The following is an 18,275-nucleotide window of genomic DNA, read 5'->3' on the forward strand; positions in this document are numbered from 1 at the left end:
AAGCCCACTTCACCTCTGTGGACTTCCTATCAAAAACATGGCCTGGCCTAATCATAAGAAAAACATCAAACTAATTCCAAATGAGGAACATTCTTAAAATACCTGTTCAGTATTCCCTAAAACTGTCTGGGTCATCAAAAACAGTCTTACATGCTATCATAGTCAAGAGACACAGCAACTAAATGTCATGGAATCCTATATAGGATCCTGGAATAGCAAAAGGACGTTAGAGAAAAAATTGAGAAAATCCAAATGAAATATAGACTTGTAAAAAAATGTCTTTATATTGGCTCATTTATTGTGACAAATATACCATAGTAATGTAAGATGTTGCATAGAGAAAGCTGGGTGTGGGTATACAGGAACTCTGTGTTCTGGCTTTGTAATAATTCTGTAGACCGGGATCCAGTGCTGTGGTGTAGTGGGTAAAGCTCCCGCCTGCATGTGGGAGCTGGTTTGAGTCCCAGCTGCTCCACTTCAGATCCAGTTCTCTGCTATGGCCTGGAAAAGCAGTAGATAGCCCAAGTCTTTGGGCCCCTGTACCCGTGTGGGAGACCTGGAAGAAGCTTCTGGCTCTTGGCTCCTGACTTTGGATTGGCCTAGCTCCAGCTATTGTGGTCATTTGGGGAGTGAACCAGTAGATGGAAGACTTCTTTCTTTCTCTCCCTCTCCTTCTCCCTCTCCTTCTCTTTCTCCTCTCCCTCTCCCTCTGCCTCTGCCTCTGCCTCTGCCTCTGCCTCTCTGTAACTTTGCCTTTCCAATAAATAAATGCATTTTTTATTTATCTTTTTTATTTAAATAAATCTTTTTATTTATCTCTTGGTGCCAATCCAAAGCCAGGATCAGGAGCTTCTTCCAGGTCTCCCATGCGGGTTCAGGGGCCCAAAGACTTGGGCCATCTTCTGCTTTCCCAGGCAATAGCAAAGAGCTGGATCTGAAGTGGAGCAGCTGGGACTCGAACCGGTGCCCATATGGGATGCCGGCACTGCAGACTGGGGCTTTAATCCACTGTGCCACAGTGCCATTCCCAATAAATAAATCTTTAAAAAAATAATTCTGTAGACCTAAAACTGTTCTAAAATGAAAAGTTCATTTTCTAAAAACAGACAAAGTAAGAGAGGTCAAGAGTCCAGGGCAAGGATGTGTGTTATACTTTTATTTTTACCTGACAAAATTTAAGCTTTATTGTTGTGTATTCTCTAAGTCAGTTCAAGCTCTTCTCCTTATTTTATGAGCAGGTGGTGTTAGTGCTGGGCTGTGGTCAGGTATGGCCTTTTCAAATTACAGAACAGTAACAGCAGTTCAAAGGTAGACAAATTTTGCCTCCTGTCAACTAGACACCCAATAGGTTATAAAATAAATGTAATTTAGCTCCAGTTTGAAAACATGGCACTAAAAACTTTAAGCTTCACGTGGCATTGCATGATGTTCTGTAAGGCATTTCCATGTTATAAAACATCATTCTGTCACCCTAGTATGTAATGATTTTTAATAGGGTAATCAGAGTAGGCCTCATTGAGCAGGGGGCTTGAATAGTCACTTAGGAAATGTTGGTCAAGTTGGTATCTGGAGGAGCAGCCATAGCAAAGGCCCTGGGGTGAGAGCATGTCTGCATGTTTGAGAATAGCATAAAAGTGTCCGTGGGACCTTTCAATCTCTCAAAGCCTTAGTATCCTCTTCCATGAAGAGTGGATTTGAGTGCTCGCTTTGGCAGCACATATACTAAGAGTGGATTTGAAAGTTTGATCTCAAAGGAGAGGTCATGTCCTTGTCTGGTCGCCTATGGTTTTAGACCATGTGGGACAGAAGTGTTCTGCAAGCCAGCAAGTGCTGGCCCTAAGTGGTCATTTTCTTGTAACCAACCTGAGAGTACCTAAGCAGGGAGTACAAAAAGTGTAGTCACACATATTCTGATAAGTCAAAGCAGGAAGGAAGGAAGGGTCATTTTGGAGGTATTTATTTTCTCTCTGTATAGCATGGTTGGAGACTGAATTTGAAACACTGGGTATGAAAAGGGATATTTGTGTGGTCATAGGTGCATAACTCAATGCTCTGCACCTTGGTGCCTCTACAAAATAAGAAATGTATACTTTATGTTGATTTGATCTTGTAGTAAAGAAAGAATTAAAAGTTTTGTTATACATTTCTCTTCCTCAGTCTCTGGTATACCAGACAAAATTGAAAGAAATTCCTAAATTCCTGTTTCAAACTTACAGAAGTACTAAAACCCTGTTACATAGTTCAGGAGACTGAAGGTTTAACTTTAGATTCGGGAAAAAAAATATTGTGCAGCTAGAAAAATTGTGAAGTGCTATCATAATAAATGTCAAAATATACAAAAATTGGATAACTTCTAGTAGTTCTCATTTCACAAGAGAACACAGTTTGATCGCCGAGTTCTTGTGAACTGTAGTACTCCTTGATCTAAAATCAAGGTCTTTGTATACTTGTCCAAATGACGCATACTAGACATACACTGTAAGTTGGTGCTGTTGATATAAATATAATGGTTTGATGACCTAAAATTAATTTAACTAACCATAAAAATTATATAGACTTTTTAAAAAATAATATTCATTTATTTGTTTGAAAGTCAGAGTTACAGATAGAGAAGGAGAGACAGAGAGAGAGAAATCTTCCATTTGCTGGTTCATTCCCCAAATGCCTGCAATGGCTGGGGTTGGGCCAGGCAGAAGTCAGGAGCTGTGAGCTTCTAGGTCTCCCACGTGGGTACCTAAGGACTTGGGTCATCCTCCACTGCTTTCCCAGATGCATTGGCAGGAAACTGGATCAGCAATGGAGCAGCTGGGACTTGAGCTGCTGCCAATAGGGGATGCCAGCACTGCAGGCAGTGGCTTAATCTGCTACGCTACAACGCTGGCTGCAGTCTATTTGTCTTTGCAGCAACATATAATGATGTTACAAATTGCCTAGTTTTACCTACTTGTAAGCAGTATGGAGGGTGGAAAAAGCCGTTGTCTAGTTTTTTTTTTTTTTTTTTTTTTGCTAAAGATACAAAATAATAAGTGACCATCAGGCATTGGAAATGTGGTCAATGTGACTAAGGAACTTTGATTTTAGTAAATTTAAGTTTAAATAGCTGTGTGTGGCTAGTATCTCTTGTATTGGAGAGCATCACTGTCAAGATCTGAGATAATTTTGCCTGACCTTGGAGAGCTAGCATTCCCCAGAGGGTGAGCTGATACTCATGTGGGATTCTTTGTGCCCAGGTAGAACTGTAAGCTTTGGGACTTGCAGTCTAGAGAGAGAAGAGGATGTTCTAGCCTGCTACTCAGGCCATAATTCCACCTTTGGCTCTTAGCCACCCCACCCTTCAGGCTGGACCTATACTCTGAGGCCTATCCTGGAAGACTTAGGGAGTTAGGAGCCTCAAAGTTTCTTCCAAGAAGATTGGAGGAATTTTAAAATCCAGAGTTATCATTAGGCATTATCAAACCAAGGAAGCACAGGACCAATAGCACTGGTATTTTGAATAAAAGGAGCCTCCTTCTGGACTTGTACCATTTCACCCTGCAAATCATGAGCGCTTTCAAGCTTTGTCAAAAAACTCAAGCATTTATGACTTTTAGATTGACTGTGATATTGGCCCGGTCACAGAATTCCTGGTCTCTTTCACTTACTATTTTAGGTCAGCATGTCAGGGATTTGCCAGGGCAGCCTTTTTTACGAATGCTCTCAAAGGCTCCTCTGTGTGAGTAAAAGCTGTTGACCTTATTTCCATGTGCCAAGTTCTCCACCCTGCTCTGTGTAAGTCTTAATACAAAGCGAGGAGTGATGTGTACCCCTGATGCTGGAACTTCTGTATGGGTGTTCACCTTTGCACATGACTGCCATAGAAGAGGGGTAGATGTGAAAATGGGTGGGCAGATTTGTATACTGTAGAATACAGTGAACCATGTGCCAATGTTGTCCTGTTTATTTTCTTCCAGGAAATCAAGGATTGGCGTGGCATTGCTTTGACAAGCACTTCCTGTTGACTTCATAGAGATTTCACTGAAGAATAATCTCAAAGGAATATTTGTCTCCCCATACCCCTGGTAGCTAGCAAATGTTTTTAACCACCTGGAAAACATCAGTGACCTTTGGGCTTGGCCTGCTCCAGGCAACTGAATGAAGGTTTCTTCCAGTTGTTTCTATAGCTATATGGCAGAAGCATCTCTTTGCTAGGTGAACGTTCCTGAAGCCCTTTCCTGAAGCAGCTTAAGGGGCTTAAACCTTTTGGAGCCGATGACATGGAAGCTTTGGAAGTGGATGATATCAGCCCAGCCTTAGAAGTTACTGAGGATTTCTTTAGTACTTTTGATAGTAAGCTAGAAAAGGCAGTGCAGCAAGCAGAGGTCTATGGGGTTCAGGAGGTTCCTGAGTTGGTGGGGCACGAGGTACTCAGTAACATAACAGACAATGGTGCTATGAGAAACACTGTCTCCTTGGGCAAGGGGAGCATGATTTGGGACCACTGTAAGAGCAGGCTCTTGGAAACCAAAGCTCAAAATGTCTTCCCTGCCAAAGAACAGTTTGTGGTCCAGAGAGGGACAACCCCTGACAATCTTTCCTGGATAGAACAAAAGGAAGCATCAACCTTCAATTTTTTCAATGTCTGTCAGCGTCGCAGGGACAGACCGCGTTCTGTGAATGACTTATTGGATGAGACCTCAGCCTTCAAGCCAGGCCATGCTCGTTCAAGGTCTGACATTACCCAAGTGGACTGGAGGGCGGTCCTTAAAACCATGCCTTTGCAGCAGCAGCCACCTCAGCAGCCGCCTCTTCAAGGCAGTCATCTCACCAGACCCTCTTTTCTGTTGCCCTCACCAAATACATTAGAAGATGCTCAAGGAAACACTGGTAAGTTTTATATCTGCCTTCTTCTGAACAGTTGTTGGTTTTTCATTTGTCTCTCATGGATGAGCTCATGAGAATCTTTTTCCTCTAGTATCTATGTCTGGCTTTGCATATTTAAGCTTCTCTTTCCTTCCTTTTTCTTTTTTTCTTTATATAGATAGATATAGATAGATTTTTTTAATCTTCGTTTTTATTTGAAAGACAGAGAAACAGAGAGAAACAGAAACACACAGACAGAAAGAGGTGTCCCATCTACTGTTTCACTTCCCAAATGCCTGCAGTAGTCAAGACTGGGCCAGACTGAAGGCAGGATCCCAGAACTCAGTCTGAATCTCCCATGGGAGTAGCAGAGACCCAAGTGTGAGCCATCACCTACTGTCTCCTAGGTTGTACATTAATAGAAAGCTGGAATTGGAAATAGACTGGGACTTGAACCCAAAGACTCTGAAATGGGATGTGGGTGTCCCAAGTGATATCTTAACCTATTATACCAAAGGCCTACACCCTCTTTCATTTATTTCCAACTTTACCTTGTTTCACATTGATAGTCTTCTTAAGGGATAGTTAATGAAATGACAAATATGGCTAATTCTTCCTTTCTAATCTTGCCTGATAGATTATTCTTGTATATAATGTAGTTTTTTCCTTTGAACATTGAGCAATACTGCTTATTTATATCAATAAATGTTTATTGGATCACATGTTGGGTTTAGCCTTGGGTTAGGAAGGATTAAAAGATATGTGAAGACACAGTCCATGCCTTAAAGAACTTCCCATCAAGCTGAGAAGATAAGGTAACTATCAGACTCACGGAGTACGCAGTCATAATGGATGGTAGATGATCAGGTAAGGTGTTTGTGAGGGAACTTTTGTTTTACTCCATATGTGAGTCAGCACAATGACTATGAGAAGACAGAGGAAGAAGACACTGGGCTGGGCCATCGGGAAGGGCTTTCAGGGAGATGTGGAGCTGAGCCACATGTCCTTGAAGGACACTAACGTGCAGTGTCGCGGAGGGGACACTGTTGGGTGGACAACGGTGAGGCAATGGAGGTGCCAAGGAGAGCAAGCATATCCTTTGAATAGAGTGGAGGATCCTGCAAGTAGTGGGAGGAGAGGGCTAGAAAGGATGGGTAGGACCTCATGGTGGGGGGCCTAGGGTTTCTTTTTTCCTCATAATTTGTTCAATATATATGCACATGAACATGTACTCATGTTCTCACACATGAGCTTTCTCTGTTGTGAGACACAGGAAAACATCTCCATTTCCTCCAGCATTTTCTTCAAGAGAAACTCAATTATAAAGGTTTTCAATTTTTATTACTGATGATTTTTTTTAAAGATTTTTATTTATTTATTTCAGAGATGGAGTCACAGACAGAGAGAGGGAGAGAGAGAGAAAGGTCTTCCATCCACTAGTTTACTCCCCAAATGTCCACAATGGCTGGAGCTGACTGATCCGAAGCCAGGAGTCAGAACCTTCTTCCTGGTCTCCCACATGGGTACAGGGGCCCAAGGACTTGGGCCACTTCTACTGCTTTCCCAAGCTATAGCAGAGAGCTGGATTGGAAGTGGAGCAGCCGGGACTCAAACCGGCGCACATATGGGATGCCGACACTGCAGGTGGCGGCTTTATCCACTACGTCACAGCACCCTGGGCCCCAGTGATGATTCTTCGGTCACTCATCTTAACCCTTAGATGTCAACCCTTAGCTTCCTTGTTTTTTATTGCCATTTTATTTTTCTTTTCAATTTATTTTTTATAAGAGAAAGAGAGATACGCACAAAGGAACACATGAACAGGGACTGAGTCCCATCTGCTGGTTCACTCCCTAGATGCCCACAACAGTTGCTGCCGGACCAGGGCCAAAGCCAGGAGCCTGGCACTCGACCCAGGTATTCCTCATGGGGCAGGGACCCAAGTACTTGAGCCATCACTGCAGCCTCCTAGGGTCTATGTTAGCAGGAAGCTGGAGGCAGCAACTGGAACCAAGAAACAAACCCAGGTACTTCAGTGTGGGATGTGATCATCTTAACTGCCTTAGCTGCTGGATTAATGCCTCCTGCCTTTATTGCTGCTTTAGATCACTTCAGTCTCTGTCATTGCCTGGTATTCCACTGGCATATTTAGCATTTTCATTATGAAGGTTAGTTTATAATTATAACCTGAAACAAAGATTTAGTAATCTATTAAGGGAATGCAGTGTTCCCACCTATGAGATAGCATATTATCTTCAGATTTAATTCCAGATTTAATTTATCCTTTAAAATCCCTTTCTTCCCTCCAGGCAAATTCAGGACTTGTAATTTCTTATTTCTATGCTGGACTCTCTCCAGTCTTCTGTAACATCTAATGAAGAGTGACGATCATGGTTAAAAAAAGAGAAGGATGTTACAAAGCATAGAGCTTGGTGACTGACTAGATATTCGGGGACAAACAACTTGTGACACTAGTTTTTGAAAGAATGGTAGCTTTCTTTGAGCTCATGTACAAGCTGATGCACTCTTTGATTAGCAAATAACCTCCATAGTTTTTTTTCTTCTAAAGATTCACATAGAGTTATATCACTAAACCACCATAATCATTCTGAATCCCTGGTATAGCCCAGGTTAAGGGGATGGAGTATCTCCAGTTTCATTTATCCTATCTTGTTTTGGTTTAAGTAAAAGAACAAGACCTTCATTAGGTTCTCTAAAGCCCTGACCTTCTCCCTAGAGTGTGTGACAGACCATGGTGGTTGTTGTTGTTGTTGTTATTATTATTATTATTATTATTTGACAGGCAGAGTTAGACAGTGAGAGAGAGAGAGAGAGAGGGAAAGGTCTTCCTTTTCCATTGGTTCACCCTCCAAATAGCTGCTACGGCTAGCGTGCTGCACTTGGTGCGCTACACCGATCCAAAGCCAGGAGCCAGGTGCTTCCTCCTGGTTGCCCATGTGGGTGCAGGGCCCAAGCACTTGGGCCATCCTCCACTGCCTTCCCGGGCCACAGCAGAGAGCTGGACTGGAAGAGGGGCAACCGGGACAGAATCCGGTGCCCCAACCGGGATTAGAACCCGGGGTGCCGGTGTGGCAGGCAGAGGATTAGCCTAGTGAGCCGCGGTGCCGGCGGTCATTATTTTTTAATTATCAGTTTTTTAAAAAGTTGAATATTACATGATGTTAAAATGTAAGTAATGAGTAGTATTTTGAAAAGTAAACTGTTGCCAGTGGCCTTGCAGTATTGGTAGGGTATATCCTGGCCAGCTCTCTGTCATCTATGAGATACTCATCATAGCAGGAATGAGCAAACTCAGGTAAATGGCACACCAGATTTCTCACACTTTCTCTCCAGCATACTTTGCTGGACAGGCTAGATAAATCATGTTGTTATTGATCACCAGGTGAAGGGCAGGGGTAAGCAGTGGCCATTCATTCTTGGGCTGGGAGAAGAGAGGAGTTCTGGATGCATGGCTAATTACCCAGCTTGATGACTTTCATTCTCACCAGCATTGAGGAGTATGCCAGCATCCAGGACACATGTGCTAGTCAGAATAAGCCATGGTCTTTGCGTAAAGGTTGCTTTAACACCTTTGACATTAATAATCCAAACTGAGGAAAGACTCATTGTTTCTCCTGGGGAATATACCAAAAGCAGAAGAACGCAGGATAGTGTCTTGGTTGGTGCTGCAGATGCGGACCTAGGAGATTTGGGGTCAGCCAGGCCTGCAGACTCGCAAGTGTATCTGTGTAGCAAACATTTCTGTTAGAATGTTACACAGGCGCCTCGAACTGTGTGTGTCCTAAAATGACCCATGTTGCTCTCATTTCCCACTCCTCTTGTTCTAAGACTTAACAAAGGTTAATGAAAGGCTGGGGGGACCTCAGAAGAAATAAAATGTAATCAGATGGGTTTTGTTGCAGTGAACTTCGCTTTGTGTCTAGTCCTGTCCTGCTGTTCCTTGTATTGTTAACATTGCATGGTCTTCTCTTTTTTTCCAGTTGAGGTCTACTCTTCCCTCCTGGGTGGTTTTCTGATCTCACCTTGGATAGCTTAAAGACTTACCCAGAATGGTCTCATTTTACTTGTACTCTCCTTTCTCCTATTCTATCCCAATCATACCCTTTCTCTCCTCCAAAACAAATCTGAAGATAACTTCATTAGATAGGACCTCTGCGTCTGCATCTTAAGCTTCAATGGATATTATATTTCTGAGTCCCTGAGCCTTCCTGAGGATAAATGCTGCTTTGGATATAAAGGGATTGGATTCTGGTGTAAGGGGCTAGCTGGAGTGTAGTGGCAGCTCTTTTGCTAATTGGTATGACTGTCCGAAGAACGTCTTCTACTCAAACAAAGTGGCATATTGTTAAAAAATACTAACCCTAGGGGCTGGTGCAGTGGCGTAGTAGGCTAAGCCTCCACCTGCAGTGCCAGCATCCTATATCAGTGCTGGTTCATGTCCCAGCTGCTCCTCTTCCAATTCAGCTCTCTGCTTGTGGTCCCAGAAAGAAGTGGAAGATGGCGCAAGTGCTTGGGCCCCTGCACCCATGTAGGAGACCTGAAAGAAGCTCCTGGCTCCTCGCTTTGGATTGCTCAGCTCTGGCTGCTGCAGCCATTGAGGGGTGAACCAACAGATGGGAGGCTTTTCTTTCTATCTCTCCCACTCTCTGTAACTCTACCTCTCAAATTAATTAATTAATTAAAAATTAATTTAAAAAGTACTAACCCTAAACCTAGACTGCTAGCTAGAGTTTCAAAACCTTCCGTGCTTATCAGCTGTATAACATAGGGCAAGTTTCTTAATCTCTCTCTGCCTTCATTTCTATTCTTTTCTTTTGCCATAAAGTGTTGGATAATAGTAATACCTTAATTTCTTATGAGAGTGAAGTAGGTTAAAACATCTAAAGTACTTTTTAGAACCATGTTTGGCAAGTACTAAACACTTGGTAAAAGTTTTACACATTTAATGAGAATTCGGTGTTTGGGATAGTGGTTAAGACACCGCTTGGGACACTCTCATCCCATATTAGAATTTCTGGTTTGAGTCCCAGCTCCTCTTCTGATCTAACTTCCTGCTAATGTGCTCCCTATGAAGCAGCAGGCAATGGCTGAAGTGCTTGGGTCCTTGTCACTTACATGGGACACCTGGATTGAGGCCTGGCTCCTGGCTTTGGCTTGGTCCAGCCCTAGTCATCGTGGACATTTAGGGAAAGTTAGCAGAGGGAAGAAGTCTGTCTGTCTTTCTATTTCTACCTTTCTAAATTTCAAATAAATAAATATTTTGAGGAATTATTTATTTGACAGGCAGAATGATAGAGAGGCAGAGAGAGAGAGATATCTTCCATCCACTGGTTCACTCCCCAAATGGCCCCAATAGCTAGGGTTGGGCCAGGCTGAACCAGGAGCCAGGAACGCCATCTGGGTCTCACATGAGTGGCAGGGGCCCAAGCACTTGAGCCATCTTCTGCAGCTTTCTGAGGTGTGTTAGCAGGGAGCTGTGTTAGTAGCAGAGCAGCCGGGAAGTGAACCAACACTCTGATACAGGAGGTGAGCACTGCAAGTGGTTGCTTAATCCGCTGTCCCACAACACCGGCCTCTAGAGCTGACTTCTTTTAGAAGGAATGTTGCTTGTGGTGGTGGATATAAAGAGTGCTACCCAATGGGTCCTGCTAAATGGTAGTGTCAGAGGATTAGGTCATGCACTGATGGGAAGGAGAAAGTCTGAGGCAAGGTGATAGCACCATCAGTTATGTCTAAAAGAACCTCAGTTATGTAGTGGGGACAAAGCTTCCTCGGGATCAGATCCTTTCTTAACTGCCATCCCAGTGTCTGCCACACTTTGGGCAGTTTACAGCTGTGTGAGTGTAACCAGCCCTGAGGGAGGGCCTGATCCCATCACAAAATGGATCAGTTCTAGTCCTAACACTCATTTGAGTTCTGTGAAGACATGCTTTTGACTGGAATCTATACTTACTCTTTTCCCCTCTGTATCATGTCATCCTGGTCTTGCTCATTGAGTAATGGTACAGCTGTGGCATGAAGGAATTGCCCATGGGACAAAGCAGACCGGTTCCTAATACACAGAATACAATCCAAATATAAATACATCTTGTATTTTAAAGATTGATTTATTTATTTACTTGAGAGGCAGAGTTACAGAGAGAGGGAGGGAGAGAGAGAGGAAGAAAGAAAGAGGTCTTCTATCCTCTAGTTCACTCCCCAGATGGCTGTGATGGCCAGAGCTGGACCTATCTGAAGCCAGGAGCCAGTAACCTCATCCAGGTCTCCCACACAGGTACAGGGGTCCAAGCGCTTGGGCCATCTTCTGCTGCTTTCTCAGGCCGTAGCTGAGAGTTGGATTGAATCGGAAGCAGAGCAGCTAAGACTCGAACCGCTGACTTTACCCACTATGCTGCAGTGCCAGCCCCTAAATATATCTTTTTTTTTTAAATTTATTTATTTACTTGAGAAGGAGAGTTACAGAGAGAGAAAGAGAGATCTTCCATCTGCTGGTACACTACCCACATGGCCACAACGGCTGGAGCTGGTCTGATCCAAAGCCAGGAGCCAGTTCATTAGCAGGGAGCTGGATTGGAAGTAGAGCAGCCTGGACTTGAACAAGAACCCATATGAGATACCAGCACTGCAGGCAAATGCTTAACCTACTACGCCTCAGCGCCAGCCCCTAAATATATCTTAAGAACATAAAAATTCGCATGAGGGGCCAGTACTGTGGTATAGTGGGTATAGCCGCCACCTGCCATGCCGGCATCCCATATGGGCGCCAGTTCAAGTTCTGACAGCTCCACTTCTGATCCAGCTCTCTGCTATGGCCTGGGAAAGCAGTAGAAGACGGCCCAAGTCCTTGGGCCCCTGAACCCACATGGGAGACCCAGAAGAAACTCCTGGCTTCTGGCTTCAGATTGGTGCCCCTCTGGCTGGTGTGGCCATCTAGGGAGTGAACCAGCAGATGGAAGAACTCTCTCTCTCTTTCTCCCTCTGTCTCTTTCTAACTCTGGCTTTCAAATAAATAAATAAATCTTTTTTTAAAAAAATCTTACGAACATGTGGACATTAATATGTCTTCAGGAAATGGAATTAAATGACAAGTTTACTTTGCTGCCAATTTTTTTAATTCCAAAAGTTAATGGAAAATGGGTATTATGAAAAAACTGGGCTGCTGCTGTGGCGCAGCAGGTTAACGCCCTGGCCCAAAGCGCCGGCATCCCATGTGGACGCCAGTTCGAGACCCGGCTGCTTCACTTCCAATCCAGCTCTCTGCTGTGGCCTGGGAAAGCAGTGGAGGTTGGCCAAGTCCTTGGGCCCTTGCACCTGCGTGGGAGACCCGGAGAAAGCTCCTGGCTCCTGGCTTCAGATTGGCGCTGTTCTGGCTGTTGCGGCCAATTGGGGAGTGAACCAATGGAAGGAAGACCTCTCTCTCTCTCTCTCTCTCGCTCTCTCTCTCTGTGTAACTCTTTCAAATAAATAAATAAATAAATATTTTTTAAAAAAGAAAAAACTACACAAATTTCAAAATAAACTTATTTTAACTCAGTTTTCCTACCGAAGTACCCCTATATGAAAAACAGATTATATACATGCAAACACAGACTTAGAAGTGTAGACACAAAGTACAGGAAGATGAATCTATATGGAAAACTCAGCTAGAACTTGAAAGTATCCTATCCCAACTCTCACTCACTATGTAGGTTTGGAAAAACCACTTATTGTCTGTTATCTTTGCTGCTTAAACCTACTGAGGCAGATTGCCTTATGCTTACAGTCTTTCCCAGCTCTAGAATTATATCATTCTAGAATACATTTGAACTGACCCTGACTCATGCTTGTGTAGGAGCTAATTACTATAGTCAGATTCAAAATGAAAGGTCATGATGGGAGTGTAGGTATATACTTGAAATTATTTAAAACAGAAAGATTTCTGTGTGCTTTGTAACTCTACTTCTAGGTGAACTGCTGTTTCAATTTTTAAAATAAAAAATTATAAAAGAAATCCTTGCATTAGTTGTAGACTTAGAAACTCAACAAACTACCAGAATCTAACTTACTTTTCCCTCCCTGACTGTGTTCACATTTTCATCTGCTTAGCAAGGGCAGTGGTCAGCTGGGCTTTTGTTCCTATGGGTTGCACTCTGTGGTGACCCGGTACCAATCCTATGCCTGTATTTCTTGTTCTGAGTACTTTATGAGAAGGTCTCAAGCAGAGATTTTCTTAAGGGCTAGAAAAACCATGGCAGTTTAGTTCTTTATGCTGGGTTTTATGTTACTCTCTTTCAGTTCCCTTTTTCCCCATTTTCACTTAAAAAAAAAAAGCCAAATTTGGGACTTATACTAAAATGACTACTTTTTCAATTATGGTGTTTCTCAAAAGCCTTGGAGCCAGTGGAGGTGGGAATATTCCTGCAGACTTCGAACAAGTGAGGTCACCAGGACATGGTCTCTTGCTGAATTTATGATTCACCCTTCAGCGGGATTACTCAGAACAAAGAAGTTGCTAAAATAGGTCACGGAAAGTTGATTTTATATGGCTCTATAGTTTCCATTGGTTACATTATTGAATGTTGGCTGTGGCAGCTATTTGGAAACCCAGTGTATTTCATTGACAGCCTGCACTCTGATTCCTCACACATCTATATGGCAACCTTGAAAGTGGAGTGTCTATCCCTTGTGCTTGTTCTGTTTGTGAATTTTATCTTTTTTGGTTAAGGAAAACTGTGGTTACTGGTTTTACAGACTTCTTGAGTTATCTTCCTAAAACATGGACATTTTCGTGCTAATCTGTTCTCAAAAATGAATCTTGGTTCTCCATTCCTTACAGAATCAAGTAAACTTTAGAAAGCATTAGGTATCTTTCCAGTCTTATTGTCTGCTCCTTCCTCCACCCCAGCCTTTTTGCTATCTTTTAGTTTGTCATGTACTTTCATATTCCTGAGCCTGGGCTCTTGCTTTTTCTTCATCCCAGAAAACTTCTTTTGCCCTTTTCCCTTTCCAAAAATCCTCCATTATCTTTTAAGGACCAATTCAAATGCCAAATCCTCCCTGAGACTTACCCATATTTTTCTCAATTGCAATCCATTTTGTTCTTCACTTTGTTTCCAAAGCACAGCTTTATTCTGTCGTACATTACAGTTAATTGTTTTCTATCCATCTTCTACTCTAGGTTAGGCATCCTTTGAAAATATGAATCACATTATAGAAAACTTTGTACTGTAATAAGTATGAGCCTATGAAAGGTTGAATGCTATGTATTGGTGCTTAAAAAATCTTGGCAGAAAAATTCTGTTGTGGTTTTTCCCTCACTAAAATGGAAATGACTTCTCTTTCCTTTCTCATACTTATAGCTTGAGTCAAGGTGAGTGAAATTTGTTACTAGTACCGTCTATAAAAGATACAATTTAATGAGATTTAACTTTACATCTAATGCTGTGCTAGAAAGTGTTCATTCATTATCTTATTTAATATTCACTATAGTTTTACAGGATGGGTGTTATAATCCTGACTATAGAGATAAAAAAACTGAGGGTTAGAGAAATTGAGCCCATACCAAGGCCATACAAGTAGTGTATGGTAGGGCAGGGATTCTAAGGTAGGCTTAAACCCAACTCCTGAGCCAGCGTATAACCACACCATTTTTTTTTTTAAAAAAGATTTATTTTATTTATTTGAAAGAGTTAGAGAGAGAGGTAGAGATACAGAGAAAGGTCTTTCATCCTCTGGTTAACTCCCCAAATGGCCACAACAGCTGGAGCTGGGTCAGTCAGAAGCCAGAAGTTCTTCCGGGTCTCCCATGTGGGTGCAGGGGCCCAAGGGCTTGGGCCATCCTCCACTCCTTCCCAGACATATGACCAGGGAGCTGGATTGCAGGTGGAGCAGCTGGGACTTGAACCTGAGCCCATATGGGATACAGGTGTTGCGAGCTAGGGCTTTAACCTGCTGCACCACAGTGCTGGCTCCATAACCCCACTATTATACTGCCTCTGAAGCCTGAGGAAGTTTAGGACTTGCTTCCTCTACTGCAAGTAGCTTGATCTAGATTGAAAGTCTGAAGGTTGGAGTTCCACTCTAAACTTGCCCAGTTTGTGCTATAACCTTGGCCAAGTCATTTGGCTTTCTGGAACCTCTTTCCAAATCTGTTAAATCAGTTAGAAAGTTTTCATTAGCAAGTTGTAGACTGCTCAACCGAAAGTGGGTAAATAGTAAGGCTGTTATCATCTTAGTTTTCATCTATCTACCAGAAAACTGTTGAACATTTTGTGAATGCAAGCAATAAACACTTAATAAGAAGATCAGAAATAGGTGGTCCCAGGGCCATCAAGGATATAGGCGCTTTTCCAACTTTTTTTTGCTTTGTTATTGTCAGATTATTGGTAATATCTCATCTTTTCCCTCATTGGAGCAAAGTAGCCACAGCAGCCTCGTGGGTTATTTTCTAATATATCAACAGCCGTAGTCAGGAAGGCAAGCAGGGCATCTCCTCTGGGGTTGTTTCCCAAAGCTTCTCAATAGCCCCTTCCTTAGTGGCCTGACCTAAGTTGCAGGCCCCTCCATAAGGCAGTCTCTGTCAAAGGGAAATAGTATTCTTGTGATTAGATTCAACAAACTATGCAATTATTTCCATGGGGCAAGGCGAAGCCATGTCTTCTGAGCATGTTGCCACCATACCTGAACAAAATTAGGGCTCTGTTGATGAAGGCAGCTCTTGGGTTCTGCCTCAGAACGGGCTGCAGTAGTGGATTGTAGATCTCTATGGCTCCAGGTTTCTGTGGTCTGTAGGTTGCACAAACATATAGTAATAGAATACCATGTATCTTAAAATAGGGGATCATTTTATACTTAATTCCTAGAAATTAGCAAAATAGGATAAACTCATCGTGGCAAGGCAAAGAGTGAATATAGTTTGAAAGCTGGTGTTTGAAATTTGTTTTCTGTTTCACAAAGTTCTAGAAAGCCTAAGGCTTACCCTTATCATGGATGGCAGCCTCTGCTTTTAAGAAGTTGAATCTGATCTCCTAGTCAAGCTCACGCTTGAGAAGTGAAACTGGCCAGGACTGTAATGACTTGTGCTGTATTACTGTTGCCCATAGCAAAGAACTTAGATGGAAAAAATTCCTCAGCTGATACATCCAGATATGTTACAGGTCTATTTCTACTAGAGCCTAAACAGATAATTTGTCTTTTCCCTGAGGTTTACAAAGGAAAAAAAAAAAAAGAATATTCTTTTTTTTATCCATAAATAAAAGTTTCCAAAGTAGCCATAGAAGGATCTTACTTTAGCCTCATTCTTTTCTAGCAAGTAAACTGGTTAGCAATATCTATGGGATAACATTGGTGCACTGCACTGGCTGGCACTGTACTGGGGCCTGTGGAGCACATTTACAATTCATATTCACAGTCCCTCTGTTTCTTGTAGGGTCACTCTCTCCATGTCCTTTGCGATGGACATTTGTGGCAGTGTCATGATTAATGTGGATCTCATCAATTTCACTTTTCTCATGTAATTGTAATGAAGAGAATAAAGGTGTAAAATTAGTTGGAATCTTTTCCCTAGTTTCTGGCTTAAACACAGAGAACTATAACCTGAAACAAATAGACTTGGAAAATTGTGTTTTATTAACCAGGAATGCAAAGGAAAGAGCCATAATTGTGATCAAGAATGCCGGAGGCCTTCATTGAGGAAAGGCTGTTTCAGCTGAGCCATGGGGTTGAGACTAAAACCAATGTGGGAAGAGCACACACAGTCTCTGTGTGGGATAATCAGGGGCCAGCCTGGAGCAGGGGTCTGTGTTAGAGAGGAGTGGGCTGAGGTATGGAGTATCTGCAAAGCCAGACAAACAGACTCAGCGTGATACGTTTGTCAAGAAGCACTCAAAAATGTCTTGAGAGTCTAGATCAAAAGAGTCTGGAAGTTGGCAAGGTAAAGGGTAGTGATGGGGGAGTGGTGATTCTCCCTTCCAGTAGCCTTATGTGTTCATGTGAAGGGACATCAATTAGAATAGCACTTCTGGCTCCTCTCCCACCTTCCCCTTGTATACTCCACCCCTGAGAAGGAAGAGTGACTTACCAGCAAGTTCAAGAGAGGAACCAGGTAGCTCAGTGTCTCTCACAAGAACCCCTGAATCTAGTCTGCTCTTCCATATCTGCCCTCCAGGTCATCGGTCTTCCAGGGGCAGTCTCCCAGTAGGGGAGCCTGTGGCTCTCCTGTGGCTCAGAGGTAAGTCTGTATAACCCTGGGATTTAGTTCCTTGTTAGACTATCCTCCAACTGGCTGTTTTCATCTCCTTGTGTCTATTTGTCAATCTCAAATGAATGATGAAAAGGGATGATTTTATTGGATCTGCTCAGTCCTGACAGTCTTTAGAATGAATTGGCAGGTGGAAAGAACTGGAGGGGCTGGCTGGCGCCGTGGCTCCCTAGGCTAATCCTCCGCCTGCGGCGCCGGCACCCAGGGTTCTAGTCCCGGCCGGGGCGCCAGATTCTGTCCTGGTTGCTCCTCTTCCAATCCAGCTCTCTGTTGTGGCCCGGAAAGGCAGTGGAGGATGGCCCAAGTGCTTGGGTCCCTGCACCCGTATGGGAGACCAAGAGGAAGTACTCGGCTCCTGGTTTCGGATCAGCGCAGCGCCGGCCATAGCAGCCATTTGGGGAGTGAACCAACAGAAGGAAGACCTTTCTCTCTGTCTCTCACTGTCTATAACTCTCCGTGTCTCTCTCTCTCTCACTGTCTAACTCTGCCTGGCAAAAAAAAAAGAAGAACTGGAGGGGCTGGAAACCAATTAGAGGCCATAATCATAATGTGAAAGGTTGTGGACTCAGATTAGTGCGATTTTGGCAAGGAGGGGAAAGTGAGACTTGTTAAAAGAGGAAGGGGGTGGTGAGAATTGTATCTGGGGCTAGCTGGAACATAATGGATGAAAGAAAGAGAAAACCTAAGTAAAGGCCCACCATCTGCGATGCCCACTCCCCCTTCCTGCCTTCTCTGAGTGTCCAGTTCCATCCTCTCTTCAAAACCCATTTCCGATACCACCTCCTCCTCAAGACATTCTTCCCAGGCAGAAGTCCTCTCCCTCTTTCCTGAGGTCTTGAGCCCTTCAGCCGTGCTGTCAGAGACTTTGAGTACTGCACACTTGCTGTGGCAGAAACTATTGGACTTGTCTTTTCTCCCCTACCAGGCTGTCAACTCTGTTGACAGGATCTGTGTCTGGATTCATTTGATATCTCCACAGATGCTAGCATAATCCTTTGTTGCTACATTCAACAAATATTTAGGAACTTAAATTAGGGTAAGAGAGAGCAAAATCCCTGCTCTTAGGAAGAAAGATCTGTGATGGAAATAAAGCAAAGTGGTATGATAGAGAGGGACTGAGAGGAACTCTTTAACTTGAGTGGTACAGGGTTGCCTCACTGAGGACAGCACCTTTGAG

General features: G+C 43.2%; 1 protein-coding gene across 7 annotated transcripts in view; it reads left to right on the forward strand.

Moving 5' to 3' along the window:
• The window catches only part of PLEKHM3 (pleckstrin homology domain containing M3), a 227,145-nt gene that overhangs the window by 23,541 nt on the left and 185,329 nt on the right, over positions 1-18,275 (forward strand). For all 7 annotated transcript variants that reach the window (XM_070070294.1, XM_070070295.1, XM_070070290.1 and 4 more), the window contains one exon: positions 3,951-4,863. In XM_070070294.1, coding sequence (XP_069926395.1) covers positions 4,254-4,863 — 610 coding nt within the window. In that variant the 5' untranslated portion in view covers positions 3,951-4,253. The remainder of the gene's footprint in view (positions 1-3,950; positions 4,864-18,275) is intronic.

This window comes from Oryctolagus cuniculus, chromosome 3 (genome assembly GCF_964237555.1).
Source record: "Oryctolagus cuniculus chromosome 3, mOryCun1.1, whole genome shotgun sequence".
Lineage (NCBI taxonomy): Eukaryota > Metazoa > Chordata > Mammalia > Lagomorpha > Leporidae > Oryctolagus > Oryctolagus cuniculus.